The sequence below is a fragment of the Chelonoidis abingdonii genome, chromosome 2 (genome assembly GCF_003597395.2).
Source record: "Chelonoidis abingdonii isolate Lonesome George chromosome 2, CheloAbing_2.0, whole genome shotgun sequence".
Taxonomy (NCBI): Eukaryota; Metazoa; Chordata; order Testudines; family Testudinidae; genus Chelonoidis; species Chelonoidis abingdonii.
This window is the reverse complement of record NC_133770.1, coordinates 72,362,881-72,383,755: the sequence shown is the minus strand read 5'-3', so window position 1 is coordinate 72,383,755 and position 20,875 is coordinate 72,362,881. Positions and strand designations below refer to the sequence as shown.

The 20,875-nt window shown below is 38.0% G+C and overlaps 1 protein-coding gene across 5 annotated transcripts in view; it reads right to left on the bottom strand.

The window, feature by feature from the left end:
• Nucleotides 1–274: 274 nt before the first annotated feature.
• The window catches only part of KAT2B (lysine acetyltransferase 2B), a 66,323-nt gene continuing 45,722 nt past the window's right edge, over nt 275–20,875 (bottom strand). Inside the window, exons 11-18 of one of the 5 annotated variants that reach the window (XM_075062457.1) lie at nt 20,743–20,869; nt 16,720–16,830; nt 14,878–15,021; nt 11,140–11,254; nt 10,380–10,416; nt 10,073–10,136; nt 9,891–9,975; nt 275–2,271 (exon numbers count right to left, since the gene is read on the bottom strand). In XM_075062457.1, the coding sequence (XP_074918558.1) occupies nt 2,078–2,271; nt 9,891–9,975; nt 10,073–10,136; nt 10,380–10,416; nt 11,140–11,254; nt 14,878–15,021; nt 16,720–16,830; nt 20,743–20,869 (877 nt within the window). In that variant the 3' untranslated portion in view covers nt 275–2,077. The remainder of the gene's footprint in view (nt 2,272–9,890; nt 9,976–10,072; nt 10,137–10,379; nt 10,417–11,139; nt 11,255–14,877; nt 15,022–16,719; nt 16,831–20,742; nt 20,870–20,875) is intronic. The other 4 variants (XM_075062460.1, XM_075062459.1, XM_075062458.1 and 1 more) reach the window with 4 other exon arrangements.

The following is a 20,875-nucleotide window of genomic DNA, read 5'->3' as shown; positions in this document are numbered from 1 at the left end:
GATTTTGCACGTCAAATGAATTCATTGGCCTGCAGCGTTAACTTTAGAGCAGCTACCCACAGTGCAGCTTGGTAGATAAACGAATTGCATAGCTGGGCCTTGTAATTCTCTGTTCAATACAAGAAAATATAAACCGCTTCAGTCTGGTTTTTTTAAATGTGAGAACTAATCAAATATTGACTTCAAAGCAGTCATCTATTGAAATAAGAGACCAAAATAATTAGGTTTTCTATAGTGTGTGTGTGTGTGTGTGTGTGTAATTAATTTAAAACTATTCTGTACCAGTACAATATATTAATTTTACAAATGTAAAATTTATCAGCTATTAAAGCATTTGCAAACCCACACATCCTACTGTAGCTTTATTGCACAATATCTATGAAAATATTAATTTTTAAATTAGAAAACAAATGCTTTCAATATAGAAGAGACAATCTGATTTAAAGACAGTAAGAAAATCTACTCAAAAAATAACAAACTTTCACAGGATACCAAGCTCAACCAGGTGCATCTGTAGGCCCAGTTTACAATACAGTTTATAGTCAGTACTGGATGCTTTAATACAATTCTAGTATTGTAGCTTTATAGTTACAAATCTAAATGTAATTCAGACTGGTTTCAGATATTAAGCATTGAGGCAATTCTAATGTTAACATTTTGAATACCTTTAGTACCACAATAGCTACTTCCAACTAATTTCTGGCATTTACTTGTTGAATAGAATTGTGATTTAACACTGCGCAGGTATTTTGCAAGAATATGTTTCATCACAACTCAGTTATTTTCAACCTGATAACTACTGCACTTTACCATGTAATATCTGTACATATAAAAACACCACGTTAAAGTTGAGGCTTCACAAAACCAGTTTATAAATTTAAATTATAAAATTAATGTCAAGTGACAATTTCTTTTTTGGCCTGTATTAATCTCTCTCTCTCTGCTAGAAAGGTAAGAGTACCTCCTATATGTAGTGTAAGCAGTAATACACAGAAGTGCTTGATTTGATACCTAATGATGTATTAACATGAGTTGTGTGACTTTTTAAAATATATTTCTGGGTCTAAATATTCTAAATATCATAATTAATAAAATGTTTACAGTAGAACTTGGTAGAAAATCCAGTTTACCTCATAAGCAAATACATAAACTAGAGGCTGTGATATGGTAACATTTTTGTATGTACTTAAGGAACAGTCTTCATGATCTGTGTCCAGAACTCTACAGAAGTATCAATTAAATGACCAGGAAATGGAATGGTTCACTGAAGTACATCAAAAACATCCCTACTAAAGTAAAGTATGTAACTATAGGATATGCCTACCACAATTTTTGAGTTATTTGGGGAACTTATGTCCTGCATAAGCAAAGTCAGTATGATTTTTTTTAAATAGTGGTTATGAAATCACAAGTTATTTGCAGGCAGATATTTATCAAAAACAAAATCCATAGAAAAGTTTGCATCTGTATAGGATTTTTTCCTAAAGATTCAAAGCATTTCCTTTCCAGAATAAGTTGCTTTTCTCTCATAGTGTCTCAAGTAGCTGACTGTTTCTTTTAAAAAATAATATATATATATATATATATATAAAGGACTCTACAATGAAACGTAGAGACAAAACATATTTCAGTGCCTCTTAAATTGTAATTTTCCCTTAATGTTTTGTTTTTACTGGAAAAAAAATAAAATTTCTTCAAATATATACTGCATTAGATAAACTAAAACATTCATTGTATGGGAATTTCTGATTCCAAATCCCCAAACGTGCAAATTCCCATATGAAAGTTTTGGAAATATCCAATAAAAAGCCTATTCTTGACCATACTGCAAATATGTATGCAAAAGAAGTTTTAAAGTAATGTTAAATACATTATAAAGCTTCATTTTAATAAAATAAACATTTTCTGTAACTTCAGTATAATACGTTTGCAAAACTGAAAGGGTTTTTAAAAGTGCTAGTTAAAATACACATAGGTTTTTTTGAACTTACATGTATTAAGTCCCAAACCTACATGAAGGTGAATAGCATCCTGTGCCTATAGGTTAGGCATACTTATTCGTTGAAAGAAACAACTGTCACTTCTCAATTAATCCAGCTTCTTTAATTTTTGTGTAGAAGAATTTCTCCAATATATTGGCACATTTGTAGTATTCACTCTCAGGGGGGTTGTACTCTCTGCAATTTGTAAAGACCCGCTGCAAGTCTGCCATGAATAATTTCTTAGACACGTAGTACCTATTCTTGAGTCGTTCACTCATGGTTTTCAGATCTGTACAGGAAAAAAAAGATTAGCAATCTGATTCCTATAATAGTAAAGGCATAGAGTGCTTCGGATACACAATCTTTGCCATCAACTCATTTTTTTAAATGGAAAATTACTAATTCTTAATTACTTTTATTCCTTTAGGGCCTGATCCTGATCTCACTGAAGTCAATAGCAAAACTGAACAGTAGTGCAGGATCAAGCCCTATGTCACATAAGCATCTTTGATGCTAACAATGAATGCAATTCTGCAGCACCTAAAATGTCTCAATTTAAAGGTTAAAGCATACTTGCTGTTCTCCTGATACTCTTGTTTGTCTCTGTAAGGCTCTGATCCTATAAGGCGTTGAGTCTCCTCAACCTCAGAAGTTGAGCTCACCACCTTGAAGGATGAGGCCCTAGGGTATGTGAATAAAAAGTTCAAACTGTCATGTAATTTCTAGCTATCCGCATTAACAAAAACAGCATCAGGTTAATCAACATATGCCATTCAGTTTGAATACAGCAAAGAATGCACATCTCTCTATTACAGATGGTAAGTAAAAGTGCATGAAAGTAATATACTATGCACAGAGTAAATCACTAACACTATTTTATATTTTAATTAAGAGGAAAACCAAGTAAAATATACAGGGTTTTTATGAAACAAGATTTCTGTTTTTCAGCAATCTAAGCAAGTGTATTTTACTGTCTACTGTTCAGCAGCTTTGAAACAAAGTGACGAAAGTCCTCCACTATTTTTGCTCACAAAACACATCAATGAACTCAACACACATCCAGATCTTACAATCCATAGGTCTACAGTAGGTCTTGTTAAAACCTTGTTTCTATTTTGGAGGTGCTAGTACTGGATACAGGGGCAGCTCTAGACATTTCACCACCCCAAGCACGGCAGCATGCTGCAGGGGGCGCTCTGCCGGTCACCGGTCCCGCGGCTTCGGTGGACCTCCAGCAGGCATGCCTGCGGAGGGTCCGCTGGTCCCACGGTCTGCCGGTCCCGTGGCTTCGCGGGAGGTCCACCGAAGCCACCTGCCACCCTCCCAGCGACCGGCAGAGCGCCCCTCGTGGCATGCCGCCCCAAGCACGCACTTGGAGTGCTGGGGCCTGGAGCCGCCCCTGACTGGATATAAAAATTCTGAGGTAGTGACATGCTTTCTATGCGCACTGGCATAACCAGATAGCCAGAATGCTTTTCCAGTTCAAGCTATATCATAGCAGTGCTGGAGTCCAGGCTCTAGAAACATGAAAGAAAAAAAATATTTTAATAAAATATCTAATCAGTGCACCAGAAAAATCTTATTCATTGCCAAGGACAACACATAATCCACTGCTCGCAGAGGAGATGCTGGCACACTCACTGTAAAGCCATGAGATCCCTAAAGAATAATGCACAGCTCCAAAAATGACCTTCGTGACTCCGTTACAGTGGAGTGATAATATCTTTATTTCTGCAGGGTCTGATTCTATGAGCTTTTTTCACCCATCCTTCTGCCATTGATCTGCAAAAAAGGTGACTCCCCAAACAAGAGACAAGCCCTACATAAATTATGATTAACATGAAATTCTTCAGAAAAGAAGAACAGGTACGCTGAGTACCCACAAATAGCCTGGAAATCTTAGCTGCATAATTCTGCCATTTGCTAGTCTTGTTGCACCGCATTCTACAAAAGAAACAGCTAACAGACACTCATGCTTCCATCTATGAATAGCTATGAGGCAAAAAGCTCAGTAACAGCTACTATACAGGCAAAGGCTTATCCACTTCCTGTCATTTTGTACCTCCAACAACCTGGAACCCTCTGCCTTTATCTAGCACCTAACTGTGGGCTTTCTGTCCTGTGCTCATTTTGGGGGCCAATTCTTGAGATCCTGACTCAGTTCTCACACAGGCAAGCTCCTACTGACTTTAGCAGGATGTAAATCAACCATACAGGTAAGTAAACTATTTGTCTCTCTGACGGTAATCCAGCAACACTTTCGTCTCCGTTTTTACCATTGTTTTCTTCATTACATGAGTAAATGATCAAAAATCATTAATTAATTAACATCTTCCATATATTAAAAATGGGTGAAGTCATTAAAACTCTGGTTCTTTATCTGAGTATACAGTCAACATTTTCATCCCAATTCCTCAGAGTTTTTTCCTCCCAGTTAGGTATAACAGCATTTGTACAGTCTGCATGTAACAAACACAAAGCAACCACTGAGCTATTTCATGTCTCTCTCTTTCTGGAGCAATCCACAAATAACTAACGCGCACATCGGTTTAGGGAGAAATTTCAAAATGTTACTAAACTTGATTTGTAAACTCCTTGTTCTGTATGTTTTATTTAGTTGAATATAATGACATAGCCACCTAATTAAAACATACAAATCAAGGAGAAAAGAGAGAGAGAGGAATAAAAATTCCTGACACAGACTTCCTGGCTGCAAAAGAATCTCTGCTGAATCTCTATTTTAATTTTTACAAAATGCAATATTAAATCAATGGCACAAACATGTATTTAGATCGTAGAAAAAATTAATGCAGACATGTGTGAACAATACGCAGACACACACCCCTACACAAATTAGGTGTACCTTTCAAATTTCTGTCAAATTGCTATTTTGCCACAGTTCTGCCTATGTCAAAACAGAGCTGCATAGCATTTTAAAGTTCCAGCTAGATCCCCAAAGGCCCTTAAATCTAGTTTGTGAAGGAAGACCATGAATGTTATTGCTAGTGGGGAAAATACCAGTAGGATGATGTCAGACCTCAGCTTTCTACTACTGGAAAGAAACTCACATAAGGAAAAACCACTTTCTTAGTGCCAAATGTAGCGAAAGAAAAAACAGCCACTAGAATGTGTAAGTCATTCATTCCAGAAGCCAAAGCCACTGTCAAAAGTAATAAAACATTTTATGCAAGTCAATTCTACCAGTGACCCCAAATTTCCAAGCAGATACTGTGCACAATAAGTGGGAATATGCAAAAATGTGACACAAAGGTATGCCACTATGTTTGTTATACCAAACTGAGGACATTTCAGCATGTAAATGGGTAAGTGAGGGTGGGAAGGGAATTGAAGCATGAAAGCAACGTGTTACTACCACAGGAGTTTGGAGCAGTGTTAGGGCTCTTTTCTGGGCCTTGAATGAGGTACGTCTTTGGAGAAATGAAGGGAACACCATGTTTCTTAATGGAATATTGGCAGCACGGAACCTTGAGTTCACAAAAACTAGGCATCGTGTATTATACGCCAACTGCATATAAGTCAAGCCCTTCCCACCCTGGAGACTCAGACCTTGTCAGACAAAAGTTGAATTGATTTATCAGTAAATGTGTTTAGAAACTGATTTAGTTAGATTAATGTAATCCCCTTCTGAGGGCACTCTTAAATCAGATTAAGAGTACCCTCTATCGATTTAGCTAAAGTTGATTGCTTGCTGACTTTAGCTTAGGTTATGTCTATACTTAAACCATTACAGAAGCACAGCTGCGAAAGTGCTGTGTAGCCACTCACATCAGCAAACAGTGGGGTTCTCCTGTCACTGTTGTTAATCCACCTTCCCAAGAGGTGGCAGCTGGGTGAACGAAAGAATACTTCAGTTGATCTAGCGCTGTCTACACTGAGAGTTAGGTTGGCTTAACTACATTGCTCAGGGGTGTGTATTTTTCACACCCGAGTGACGTAGTTAGGTCGACTTAACTTTTTTGTGTGGACCTGGCCTAAGACTACATATGACACTCTTAAGCCAATTTAAGAGGATCTAACACATGGCCTTGCACTGATGTAGCTAAATCTGTCTAAACTGATTTAGCTGAATCAGCGCAACTTGTGTGCACAGGCCCGGCCACAGCACTATGAAATGTAGGCCTCAAGCTAATTTTATGCTCAGTTCACATGGGGATGATTTGTACCTTTAGGATTCAGACTGATTTGGGGAAAAACATAAATGGTATTAATTCTACAAAGGATGCATACAGAAAAAGATTAACAGGTTGTACCAGTTTAACCATAACGTTCTTGTCTTATGGAATCAAACAGCATAATCTAGCTCCAACAGTTGTGTAGATTCTTCCCATTCATCTGACAGGGAAGTTATCATCAAAGCCTAGCTATGACCAGGAAAACTAGAGGTGTCTTCCATTTAATCATGCACCCTGGACTACCACAGGTGAACAGGAAAAAAAAAAAAATCACATGAACTACGGTGGCACCATTTAGACATGATAAAGTTTAGAAAAATAAGTAGCTGCAAAAGCACTCGGAATATCAGTGGAAACCAGATAAATCCGGGCTAGTTAGCTATCTTTGGGACTACTTTCAGAGAAAATCTGCCTTTGGATGTAGTCAGAAAACCTATGGCTATACACTCATAAAATGTGTTGCAATTTAGGCTGCACAGGAACTTTTTAAAAATAGAACATTATTATGGGTGTTTTATGTTTGATAATGCAAGGATGGAGAAACCTGGCAAAACACATTCATCCCACACAAGAAGAACACAAAGCTGAGGGCAGTTTATCTTTTATCATTGTTGATATGTTCGATCACATGATTTTTTTTTAAGTGTCAGTATATTGGCAGTCAGGAGGAGGACACTACAACGTGCAGGCTCACAAATCAAAAACTCTGAGCTTTCGGTTGTTTGGTGTTGGATGATCTAGTTGAGAAGATAAATTTATCTTCACCTTAAAATGAAGGCTGACAGAGATTGTTTGTTTATTTTAGCCACAGCATCGAACATTTTAAAAAATGAAGGATAATATTTATATTTTGGGCTTGCCAATCCAGGCAGTAAGTGTTCTTTATAATCATAAAACTGTTCTGAGGAAACGGTAGCCTAAACTCTGTGCACAAAGCAGGTTCTTAATATTCAGCCATATGGCATTCATTTTCTTCACTGGTAGAGAAGAGAAAATGAAATACCTTTGCTTTAAGAGGATACTGGAAGGTGATTATTATTTTATTCAAATACATATACTTCCTATATGGCAAGGATTAGTTCCATACAATAATCATTAAGGCAGATTGGTGGGTATGCTCCTAGTAACTAATCGAGGACTCCACAGAAAAGCTAGGTATTGCCATCTCTACTCTTTAGAATGACCACACCACACCTTAAGCATGTGGTGGCAGGGGCATTGTCTGGCTTTCTGGGGGAAGCACTATACCTTTTTAAGAGCAGAGGCATGGACGCTGCTGCAGATTCAGAGCAGATTAGCCTGAGCACGCTGACTCATCCACCGCAGGTGACCAGAAGAGGAGGAGTACATAGATGCAAGCCAAGCAGGAAAAGCTCTCTTTTATCTGGACCAGGCAGAGCAGCACCCACCCTCCCAGCCACAAAAGTGGTGAAATACCAAGTTTGGTTAGGATCGATTGTGGGCAGGGAGGGGAGGGCTGGGAAAGAATTTTTTCCTCACCTCCAGATTGGCCAAGACAGAGTGGTGGGGGGGTTCACTTTCCCCACAGCACATTTTTTGGGGGAGGGGAGGCTTAGTTGAAGCAAGCATAGAACAGGAGTTAGGCTGTGATGTCGCAACTCATTCTGTAAACCTGGGACGAATGTCCAGGGCCATACTCTGCAGGGAGGGAATACAGTGATCAGATCTATGGTTTGCTAAAGGATTTGAAGGCAGTATTTAGAATCATAGAATCATAGATTATTAGGGTTGGAAGGGACCTCAGGAGATCATCTAGTCCACCCCCCTGCTCAAAGCAGGACCAATCCCCAAATCCCTAAATGGCCCCCTCAAGGATTGAACTCACAACTCTGGGTTTAGCAGGCCAATGTATTTGTTAAAGGAGCGGAAATGGAGGTGGAGCAGAAGGGAAGGAGCCAATGATTGGCATGGCAGGGAGCCAACATCCCCACCCCTTATAGCCCACTTTAACCCTCATTCGAGGTGGGAGGATGGTAAGGACCGAGCAGTCAGTTGGCTGGGGACCAGGATGAAAGGTGGGGGGTCTGACGGAAGCCCTCCCCCCCAGCCTATGTAGATATTGAAATGGTCACAGAGTTACCTGCACTGTACACTTTCATCTGCTGGGTGCACCTAGCCACTTAATAATAAAGTTGCAGCCTAAATTAAACCACATCCAGTGTTTCCTATCCTTTCGGTGTAGCCGAACAGAGGGCTGATTAGAGGGCTGATTCACAGAGATACCAACAGTGGTCTCAATGAAGTTGTGTTCTGTTCTCCGATCACAAGAGAAAATGCCATGACTGGAAGCAGTAAGAGAGGGAGGAATGATTTGTAAGGCAATGAATGCAGGTTTTGATTCAGTTTTAGTTCTGTGGTGCCACAAAGCAAATAAGCATTTGTTTAGAACAGGATGGAATCACTATCTATGATTTATAGCATAGTAGTCAAAGGCAGAGTAAAAATTCAATTTTTTTCTCATTAACAGTTGTGTTGCAATACAAGCATGAACGATAGCTGGGCCACAACAAATGCACACACTGATTTTCAAGATCTTAAAATAAAAATTTTTGTAAGACTGGTTATGATAATTAGCACGTGTGCTGAGCTTAAACTGAAACAAGCACTTGATTTAAATTACAAGTTAAATGAGTGAGGAGGAGGGGCGGACAGGAGGGCAGGACATAGTTGGGGCCAGGTCAAGAGACCATCACTGTTGCCCTTCCTGCTGACCAGAAAGTGCAGGGCGGGGGAGGAGGGGGATATTTATATTCAGCCAGTCGCAGAGAAACCCTCTTTTATGGTGAGTTGGGTTTTTTTGCCTTCCTCACAGCAGGTCTGGGACCCAATAGGGCACAGGAGGTAGGTTATAATGTTGCAATCTGGTACATAAAACTTGCAGCAGATGTCCAGTGCAGGTAATCAGTATGGAAGGGACACAGTTACTGGACAAAATGGACTAGAAAAGGGTTTGAAGGAAAGCATCCCTTAAAGGAGCTGAGGAAGGGGGTTTGAGGCTCCTTTGTCTTGCATGTCTTGACCTCCCTCTTCTCATAACTCCCTTTCACCTCAGGTGAGGGGAGTGTGGAGAGGTCCCAGCAGCATGATGCCTGGGACCAGACTGGGTATTATGTGGAAGCGACTAAGGAAAGAATGAGTGCACTGTACAATTTACTGCGGGTACTCCCAGATATTTCAAAGTTTTGGCCTAATGGAACCACACCCATTGCCTCCTGTCTTTCTTTCAGCACAGCCAGACAAAAGGACCTAGCCTTCTGAGTCACTTAGGTGAGTCTGGAAATTTTGTCTTGGGCTTTTTTTTAACAAGTTAGATAGAAATATACAACAAAATATGCAATGGCAAATTACCCTTCATGTGAGATCATATCTTCACAAGTTTCTTAGCTCATACAGTCAGCTAAAAGGTGCTGGGATAGACCCGGTTAAGAGGTTGCTGGGATCCTCTCAGGTACTGTAATATTTTGTGTTTTCTTACAGGAGTATATAATATAGATGCTTCACTGAGGTTACAAGCTATTCATACATTTCAACTGATAGAATATATTTTTGCCACTGCTGAGTTGCAAGCTATCACACTGCAAGCTATACATTAGAAAATGTTTGTAACAATAAATCTTGATGATTGTACTTGTCTCACGTGTCTCCAGCTAGAGAGATCTTTAAGTTTATACTTTAAAAATGTTAATGGCATTACCCATAGGAAACCTTATAACTTCATAATATCCAGGAGCTTCTGTTCTCTTCACAGGTTCCATGAAGGGCCAAGCGCTTTGATGGCTCTTTGGTAAAGAAAAAAGTAAGGTATCTAAAATGGAAACTCCATATTGGAAATCATTTCAAAATCTTTAAAGTAGGTAAACTAAAACTAATACCCACCTTCACCTGCTGCAGGATGGTTTTTAATGTGCTGTAAAGCTGATCTGGATCTTTGGGTTCTTTACTTGAAAGAAAATATTAACAAAGAAGATAAGCTTTATCTCATATTCATTTTCTACAATGCCACACCTTACATATTTACACAAATTTAAAACATTTTATCATTAATGGAAAAATAAGACCCAAGAGCTATTCTACAGTAGATTCCTTATCTCAGTTCTGTGATAGAGGGAAAGAAATATCTCAAAGTTACTCAGTTTAGAGACATTTGTTCTCAAAGGATTCCCTTTGTCCAAGCAGTACTCACCCTCTCTCTTTTCCACTTGGTTTCCAGCCAGTCTCTCCTGCACACCAAGAAAAATAAATATTATATAAGAACTACTTCAGGTTGAAAGTTAATATGAAGCAAAAAAGTTAATAAAATTATAGTACTCCCTCAATAAAAAGCTTTCTAAAGACTAAACCTAATAAAACTACAACACTTTAGCTCCCACCCCATTTAATTTCCTATATACCACACTCAAGTATACTGCAACATGCTCTACAAGGAATGCACTGCTTTTTAAAAATTCTTTACCATCTTTTATCATTACATCCAGCCTCTTCTATGTAAAGAAAATAGATGTAAAAATGATTCAACACAATAATTTCCTATGGACATAAAATATATTACACAGACAACTGAAAAAATAATTGGTTGTAGCTTTGTTGTGCCCTGATTCAAATAAGTATCTATTTAACACAGAACTGTACTACGGTCTAGGATTGTAGACGTAAGATGGATTCAAGAGGGAAAATGCCATCTGCACTGTGAAGCAAAACAAAGGAGGCAGAATTACATAAATGTATGTAGAGAAGCACTACACTAGAATACCTTAGGGAAGTCTCTAAGCCAGAAGTGAATAATGGTACTAGAAACAGATCCAGCCTGTCTTATATCAGATTAACAAACCTAGATAATTGAATCCTATTAAAAAGACAATACTTGAAAAACTCAAATTCCTCTAATCTTGGGCCTTGGCTGTTTTGATGTAGCTCCGCATTAATAAAGGGAGGTTGGTACATACTAATTCCAGGAATGCTTTCTATAGGAATCTGTCGTACTCCATCTTTGAAGCAGGAAAGGCCAGGATAGACTTTTCGAATCTGCGCTTGTTTCCTTTCGATCAGCTTTTTAATGATCTGTAATAATATTGCAGAGAAGGTGGGGGAGACAGTTTTAGTTTTGAAAGTCAAGGAAAGTAGTTGACTGGCTCAAAGGCAAAGTGGTAGGACATTAAAGAAAACTGTGGCAGTGAGAAACATAACAGGATCCTGATCTCACAGAGTCCCATTGAAATCAGTGAGCATTTTGAGTGAATAAAGAAGGCAGGATTGAATCCGTCAACAAATGTTTTACAAAATAAGAATATTATTTATACTCCAGATTTTAGAAAAACCTGTTCCATTTCAAAATCTCAGACTGTGGAAGGTTAGTGTTAATGAGAGCTGCTATTTTATTCATGTTTCCCCCTCCCCCCCCAAGGAAGTCCAGATTGATTATATAGGGCTGGTCTACACTACGGGGAAAAATCGATCTTAGATATGCAACTTCAGCTACGTGAATAACGTAGCTGAAGTCGAATATCTAAGATCAGATTACTCACCCGTCCTCACCGCGCGGGATCGATGTCCGCAGCTCCCCTTGTCGATTCTGGAACTCCGCTGGGGTTGATGGAGTTCCGGAATCGATATAAGCATGCTCGGGGATCGATATATCGCATCTAGATGAGACACAATATATCGATCCCCGAGCAATTGATTGTAACCCACCGATACGGCGGGTAGTGTAGACATAGCCATAGATTGAGATACAAATTCAGTTCAAAATCTGAATGCATAAAAAGTCAGGAAACTGCCCCAATCGGAAGATAAATTCTATTCTATTCTATTTTTTTCCCTTTGGTTACCTCAGTTCTAAGTAATGTGGTTTTCTGCTCTTGATGTACATTAAAATGCTTAGCCACGCTTTCTCTCTCAAACATGTCATTGTCAATATGACTGCTTCCTGTTTAATTGTTCTTTTATACATTTAGGACACTTAATATTGGTTATTTACTTATCTTTTTAACTAGTTGGAAATCACAATATCTTCTGCATTACAATAGTTTTCCTTTAATAATGGGGTGAGAGAATTTTCTTCAAAAACAAAACAACCAGCACCACCCTCCCTTCCCCCGGAATTTCTAAAGACTCATCCTTCACTACTTTTCTCTCAAAAAAATTCAGATTTTTGACACACCTGATAAAATGGCACAGAACGAACTACAGTACGGGCTACACCAGAGGCTTAGACCACCAGCATGTTGCAAAAGCCAAGTTAGAAGGAAGTGGTGATATCCTCACACTCCACCCACAATCCCAGAATTACTGGATGTTACAGAAGAAATGAATGGTGGAATAGTTAATGTTGACATTTAAGTCATGTTAATTGGACTTCAAAGACAACAAGTCATCAAGGTGATTTGGGATTTTTCATACCTCCCAGAACTATTGTTTTTCGTTTATTTACAGACTGCACCAGACAGCAGTGTGTTGGTTCACATTCAGAACCTTCTTCTTTGCAGCCACAGGAGTACAACCCAATTCTTTAAATGGAAGCTTAAATTCTGTACAAGCTGATAGAACTAGAAAAATCTGGATATGGAGCATTTCAAACTAAGACACTTCAACTTCCTTTGAAACATTTTAAACAAAGGTGAGTAGCGAAAAACACACAAAACAACTAAGCAATCAGACCTGGGGTAAAATTATCAAAAGAACTTAAATGATGCAAGTGTCTAAGTCACCTTTGAAAATAGGCTTAAGGGTGATTAACGGCTTGTCTACACACAAAAGTTGTATGCTTTAACAATACTGGTATAGATAAAGTAGTACAACTCCTGTAGTATGGCTACAATTATACCAGTATGAAGGTGCTTATACCGGAATAGTTTATTCCCATGTAGGAAGGGGAATAAGCTATTCTGGTATAAGGCATCTTTATACCATTGTAACTGCACCCACACCAGAGATGTTCAAGCATAACTACTCTGGGAGGGGAAAGATCACACCTCTATCAGAAATCAGTACAAAATCTGTGTGCAGATGAGGTCACTTTTGAAAATGGTATTTAGGAGCTTTTGAAAATTTCATCCTTGGGCTCAATTTTCTGAAGGCAGAAAAAAAAAGCATATAGCCTACAGACACTTAAATTGAGAAGAAATCAGAAACTTCATCCGGCTGCCTGATTAGCTCAAAAATGTGTTTTGCAATATATGTCAAATTCAAGCTGCCCTGAGATTCTGAAAGTTAGCTACTGCGCAGAAGAACTTTTTGCTCAGAAGGGCAAAACATGAGAGAAATCTGAACAGATACAGGTAGTTCAGTGTCACGAAATATACTACCACAATCAGATGGGATGACTATAGTTATTCACATTATCTTTCCTTATACTTAAATACACACATAAAGGAAGAAACAATGGTAAGGAAAAAACTATGTTTTCATGATTTAGATCTTAAATTTCCATTCATTTTGATCCATTATAGATATATTACAAGCTTTAGCACTTGAAGAATCCCCAAATTAGCTATTAAGTACACCTGCAGCTTTAGCCAACTTTAGGTTCTCAGACATCATTTAGAAACCAATGTGCTCAGAAAGACTGATTTTTTTTACAAAAAGTTGTTTTACTTGGCATCAACTGTAGAAAGTAAAAGGAAGTGAGACAGAATGTGTGTGAGATTTAACACACACAGGCATCAAGAGAGATTTTTAAAAAAATTAGGGCCAGAATCAGTTGTTTTGACTCTCTGTTCTCTAAGAACAGACTGCATCTTCCATTCAGCTTTTAAAATAAATTCTGCCTTTGAGGTAATGCAATTAATAGCAACTGGAACTTGGAAGGCTAATATGGGAAACAGCTTCTGTCAAACAGAGCAGGCTGTTGTTCAGTCAGGATGTTCTCCTGTTAAAAGGAAATGGCTACTTGACACAAAGGTTATTTTACAAAATAAAATTGAAATCACAAGATCTGACTCCATCACAGAAGGATCCAGTAGTCTTGTGCTTTTTAAATAAATGTATTTGTGAACATTTCTATTTCATTGGCTACCTAGCTGGACCACATTTCAGAAAAACATTTAAGCAAGTGCTTAACTGTCACTTCAATGCTAAAATGTTTTGCTGGACCAGGATATTTGTGTGAAAAAATTGTGAACTAGTTAAAGGATATAAGTAAGAACTTTCCACTTAAAGTTACCATTAATGAATGCTGCAATAATGATTATGTAAAACACTTGAAAAATAATTAAAGCAACCTTACAACATTTCACACACCTGCTCATCCAAAATGAGTAATTTCATTTTGTGACATCAGTAATATATCAATAATTTTTTCAATGTTAACTGTAAGAAAGGAGAATTTATGCCTGAGAGATGGTAAATTTATGATAATTTTAAGGCCAGAATAAAACATAGGTTTTAATTAATTTAAAAAATGGCTTGTGTGATATTTTGAATACCAGATATGGGCATGAAAGGGGATAGATGTCTGAGTGCTGACTAAAGTTTTCTAGAAATATTTATATAAGCCATTTTAAATGTGTAGGGTTTTTTAACACTATGTTTAATATTAAAGTATCAGAGGGGTAGTCATGTTAGTCGGGATGCATGCGTGCATTCGACGAAGTGAGTATTCACCCACGAAAGCTCATGCTCCAATACGTCTGTTAGTTAATATTTGCTGCTGTTAATATTAAACAATATCTTATTCCATTATTTACCTCTTTTTGTTTTTTAATGATGACAGAAAATTCAGTGTAGGGAATCCTTGGATTTAATTCACATCCCATTAGAGTGGCTCCTTCATAATCCTTGATATAGCCAACATATTTTGCTTTTGGTACTTTAATATCTTTGGAGAAACCCTAAGAAATGATAAACTCAAATTGATACAATGCAATTTTCTTTTTACATTCACATTACTTGAAAAACCAATTATGAATTACAATCAGATTCATTACACTGTCGAAAATATAAAGAAAGAGCTACAGACTATGGCCCTAGTTAGAAGATAAGTAGCTTTACACACAAGTAGTCAGTTACTCATGTGCAGGATCACGGCCCATATCAGGAGTAGAAACTAAACTCCAAAATGTAACCAGTTATGTTGTGGGGGAGACAGGGAGACACAGTTTTTTATTCAAAATAAGATGTTTATAGATGAGTATGAAGGCAACTTTCAGCTCTATTTCAGCATTACATTAAAGGGTCTCAATCCTGCAGTCACTGGTCAGGCAAGGCTTCTGCTGAAGTCAATGAAAGTTTTCCCTAAGTAAGGCTGCTGCATTGGGCCCCAAAAGAACAAAAACTAATCAGCTAACCCCTTTCCCCGCCCTTAAAAATCAAGTGCAAAAAAAAACAAAATATAAAACCAAAGAAAGTTCCAGAGATTACAGCATACAGATCTCATAAAATCTGCAAGTACTGAGGACAGAACACCACCCACACCCACACATACTATAGGTGGGTAACCCCCACAATTCTCAGATGAAACAACGAGGGGTAAGTTTTCCTCCCCTTTGGCCACTTCCTTATGGATTTTCTTAGACTAGCGGAATCTGACTTATTTTGTTTTTGTTTAAATTTACCAATATAGGGCCCCGATTCTGCATTTGAATCTGTTATCACAGACCCCACACGCACATGGATTCACACTGACGTTAACAGAACTGTGTGTATGGGTCCATGGTAGCAGACCCAAAACAAGACTGATGCTTCAGCGCTGAACTGACTTCTTATTTAGTATCTATTTTAAAGAAGGATCAAAGTAAAATTAAAACACAAAGTCACCATACACTAGACTAAAATTTTCTGCTGGCTTAACTCACTGATTTCAGTATGATTTGTGAGCACAAAAGAGATACAAGGTACGGCGCTAAATCTATTTCTGTTCAATGTGGTAAGAATACTGTATTCCCACATACATCCGTTCTACCTCAAACTCCTTCTAAAAATAGTGGTTTATTAAGAGCATAGAACTGGTAACAGCTTTTTAACATACAATCAGGAAATCAGAAAGTCTGAATTTATCTTTAAAAAAGTCACAGTGAACTTGGTTAACACTTAATTGAGAGTATTATGTAATCTGCAAATATATTCAAATTTTTCCTTCAAAATACACTGTTCTATAAAGATAGTACCTTAAAACTTTGGCTAACACAGAACATATTTTATACATTAAAATAAAAAGACACTACACATTTTACACAGCTGCTAATACATTTTACTTAGGCCATCCCTATACTAGCACTTATGTTGGCAAAATGTTTGTTACTCAGGGGATGCAAAAAAACCACTCTAGAGTGCCACAAGTTTTGCCGGCATAAGTGCTTGTGTGCACAGGGTTATGTTGGCAGGAGAAGCTCTCCCGCCAACACAGCTGCCACCACTTGTTGAGCTGGTTTTATGATGTCAGTGGGAGAGCTCTCTGCCATCAGCATAACACAGCTACCCAAATCCTCTTACAAGCTTACAGCAGCACAGCTGTAACTGTAGACACGGCCGTAGTGTTTCTACATTTCAATGTCTTACACTGGCTGGAGATTTTTCTTGGGCTGACTTACTTGTTTCTTGAAGTAGCCAATTGCATATTCGTCTGCATACGTGAGGAAGTTGAGAATGTTATGTTTGATGTGATACTCTTTCAGATGATTCATTAGGTGAGTTCCATAACCCTATGTGGAAATAGTTAAGGAAATTCATCTCATGAGGAAAACCTTTTTGGTGTTACATGTACTAGAAGCTATGGAGGGAGGGCTGTTCTTTGAAGGAAGTATTTCTCCAGAGCTGTACTCAAGGTTCGTAATTTTAGCGAGGATTAGCAAAGACTGAACTATTTAAAATACTTGGAAGATCACATATGGGACCCAATGGAGGACACAGAATAGCTTCTAGTTATTGATTCACTTTTGATCTAAAAGAAACAACTTCAACTCTCTTGGGGAGTAGAGTGTTGATCTAGAGGCAATTTTTTCAGGTAGTTGTAATTCAAGGTGAATATATCTATATATATTGTATTTAAGTTAAATATCAAGTATACAGAGTCACAACCTTGGAGACTAACAAAGCTAAAGGTGTTCGGATGCTACAATGATGTATGTATCTGAGAAATAGATTCTTCCTTAAGACTTACTTTGGTCATGTCACTTTCAAAACACTTCGTAATGGCTAGGCAGTTGATGGACTAAGAATGCTGTTTATTACGGTAATCATGATTGTTTCATTGTTACCTTGTCCTCTTACCCACCTGTTGTTTTTCATCACGAGCTAAGATTGTAGGCTCTTTGGGGCAGGTGCCATCTTTTTATTATATGTGCAAAGCACCTGGCCCAGAGGAGGCCTGATCTCTGATTGGGGTCTCTAGGCACTACCACAATATAAATTAATAATTAATGAAGAAAGATGTCCCCTGACTCCAAATAAAACAATTCCCAGTCTCATTCAGAAATAGAAGAGAATTATGCAATAATGTAGCTAAAAGTGAATAATCCTACAGAAAATAAATATGCTCATTTACATTTCCAAAATGTCCTATTATTTTTCTCTTGTGATGAAAAGGAACTGATACATACTAAACCCACTAATGAGAGAGTATTTTATGCTAACTGAACACCATGTAATTGAATTAATCATTCCTGCTTATGTTGCAATTATTGAGGCAATGGATTAAAAAAATGGAGTCTTTTAAAAAATGTCTGGGAAACATATCTGGGGTCTCGTTATTTCATTGGAAGATTGGGAGACTTCTTATGCTTTGACACAAGATAGAGCAATACATTACAAAATGGAAAGTACAACATTTCTTATGATTCACTATCTTTAATTGCCTCTGAAAAATGGCAACAAAATTATATCATGAATAAATAAATACTGGAAATTGAATACAGAATACTTAATAATGACACATGCTTGAAAAGCCTGTCACTATGGGGTATAATACCTGTGCATCAACTTATTCTCAGTGGCTACCCTTTAAAAGTTTGGGGCCCTTTTACAGACTTCACATTTAAAATTATAACCCCAGATTATGTCCTAAATTGCATATTTCTGAAATTTAAGTAAGCTACTAAGATACTTGTTTCACCCTTCCAAGAATACGCCAGGTATCAAATACATGATTTGATAACTGACGGACTGTTGAGGGGTCCCAGAAGTTCTTTAGAATTCTCCAATGTGCTCACCATAAAGGGATTTTCAGTGTTCAAATTCTAAATTCACAAAGGTTTTTAAATAGGAGAAACCATGATAAAAATGTAATGAAAACTCATTTTTACCTAAAAACTAGAGATGTAAGTGCTAGTCAAGCTTATTTCTCTGTAGCAGAGCAATCCAAACAGTAAGTTAGAGACTATGGATATGTCTACACTGAAATTAGACACCCACAGCTGGCCCATGCCAGCTGACTCCAGCTTGCAAGGCTCAGGCTAAGGGGTTGTTTAACCACTGTGCAGACATTCAGACTCTGTCTGCAGCCCAAGCTCTGGGACCCTCTCACCTTGCGGGGTCCTAGAGCCCAGGCTGAACCCTGAGCCCGAACATCTACACCACAATTAAACAGCCCTTTCACTCAAGCCAGCTGGCATGGGCCAGCCATGGATTTTTAAATGCAGTATAGACATACACTGTGACATTTTCAGTGCCCATGATTCTCTGGTCACAAGTTTAGTGACCCACTGCAAGAGTTCTAAATTATTTTGTCTGACAGCCAACCCAAAGTCACATCTGAGGCTTTAAGGAATTTTTTTAAAGTAATTCTGATAATGACACTGGCAATTACATATACCTGGGACATTTTGTCCTAGAGATGATTTTTAATTTACCTATCTTATTTTATATACATTTATTTCTTCATTTATTCAAATTTTATTCATTCTCACAAAAACTTCTGCAGCTGAATATTCATACAGAGAAATTAAGACATGCAAGCTACAATACACATTTTGTACATAGATGTCACATGCTACTTCAAAACTGTTTCAACTTTCAAAAGCTAAATTAAAAAAAAAATGTCCTCCATTTTACTTAGTCTAGCTATCTGAAGAGTTCATAAAGATAGCCTCTTCTTGCTGAAAAGCACTTCCTAAGATCCATTTGTAAACATTTTCTGAGTGAGCTGCTGGCAGAAAGGAACATGGGAAGCCCAGTTTTCAGATGTAGTTATCTCAAATGTATATGTATGTTAACAGGCAGCCAGGAGTGTAAAATTGATAATTGTGCACCAAAGTGCTCATGCATGTATTATTTAAGCAGCTACTTTTGACAGTTGGCCTTTGTTAGTTTTATTTGGTTGGTTGTTTTTTGAAAGGATACCCCAGCAGAACTGTTACACAAAGTGTGTCAGCACAACTTTGCACTAAAACAGCGAAAGCCATTACATAGTGAACACACATTTTTCTAATTATTTAGTCTTAGAAATATATGTTTGGACTGTTATATTTTATTGTTCATATCTGCTGAAATGCTGGATGAATGCCCTTGTGACAGACCGCCAGCTAAGAGAGTGAGTGAATCTCTCTCTCTAAATCTGGAGTTTAGTGAATCCGAGACTGAGGGAAGATACTTAGGGCTGTAAAGGCATTCAGCTCCCACTCTGCTATTCCTCCACCCTGGCTCTTTGTTTCCAAGAGCCTGAATGTAGCACATTACTTCTGCCAACTCTGTGATGTGAACTCCAAATTAGTTTCATTCTCATCTATAAGCAGAGTTAACTGAATGTACAGCTACAGAACTATCTAAAGGCAAGAGGTTGAAATCAAACAGCCATAATTTTGATTCACCTGAAATCCTCTGTTAAAAGGAAATCTGGTTCTGCACTTTTACATTCTTCATTCTTTAAGCAGAGAGGGTTCATTCTTCAGGCATTTTAAGTCAATATAACTGCGGCGCTTGGGGGCATCAAAAATCACTCCTGAGCTCCATAGCTGTGTTGACCTAACCCCTGGTACAAACATAGCTAGGTCGATAGAAGAATGCTTCAATCAATCTAGCTACTGTCGTTTGAGGAGGTGGAGTTTCTATGGCAATGGAAACTCCCCTTCTGTCGCATCTACGCTATGGGTGCCACAGCAGCATAGTTACAGCCTCTATAATGCCCATAGTGTAGACACGGCCTAACATTTAAATACCCTTCAAGAACACACTAGTAGAGTTATATAGCCAGATGCAAGAATATGCCCACTTTTAAAAATTGTATTGTTAATTGAAGTGATTTAAGGCTGTGGTCCATAGCATTACTGCGTCACAAGCAGAATGCCCATTTTCATTCAACTACAAATGTTAAAATAAGCTGATATAAGGCCAGTCAGTGAAGACTACAGAGTAAAGAGCCCAGTAATGGTAGCCAACAGATTAGTGTGTTGCTGGAAGATGTTTTAAATTATTCTGAAGGAGGTGGCCCTCAGATATATAACATTGTTAGGCAGTTGAATTGCTTTGTGTGTTAAATATATCGCCAAGTATTCCTGAACAGGAAAGGGAAGTGAGAAGGCGGTGATTATGACTATGATCCATTAGTGAGTTCTGGCCCCGCAGAACTCAAATAGACTTAATCAACTGTACAATAAATTCACTTCTAACATTCTCTTTACCTTGACTTGTTCATTAGAAGTCACAGCACAGAAAACAATCTCTGTAAATCCTTGAGATGGGAACATCCGGAAACAGATACCACCAATCACACGACCATCTTTTATTAATGCAAGGGTCTTGTGTTTTCTGAAT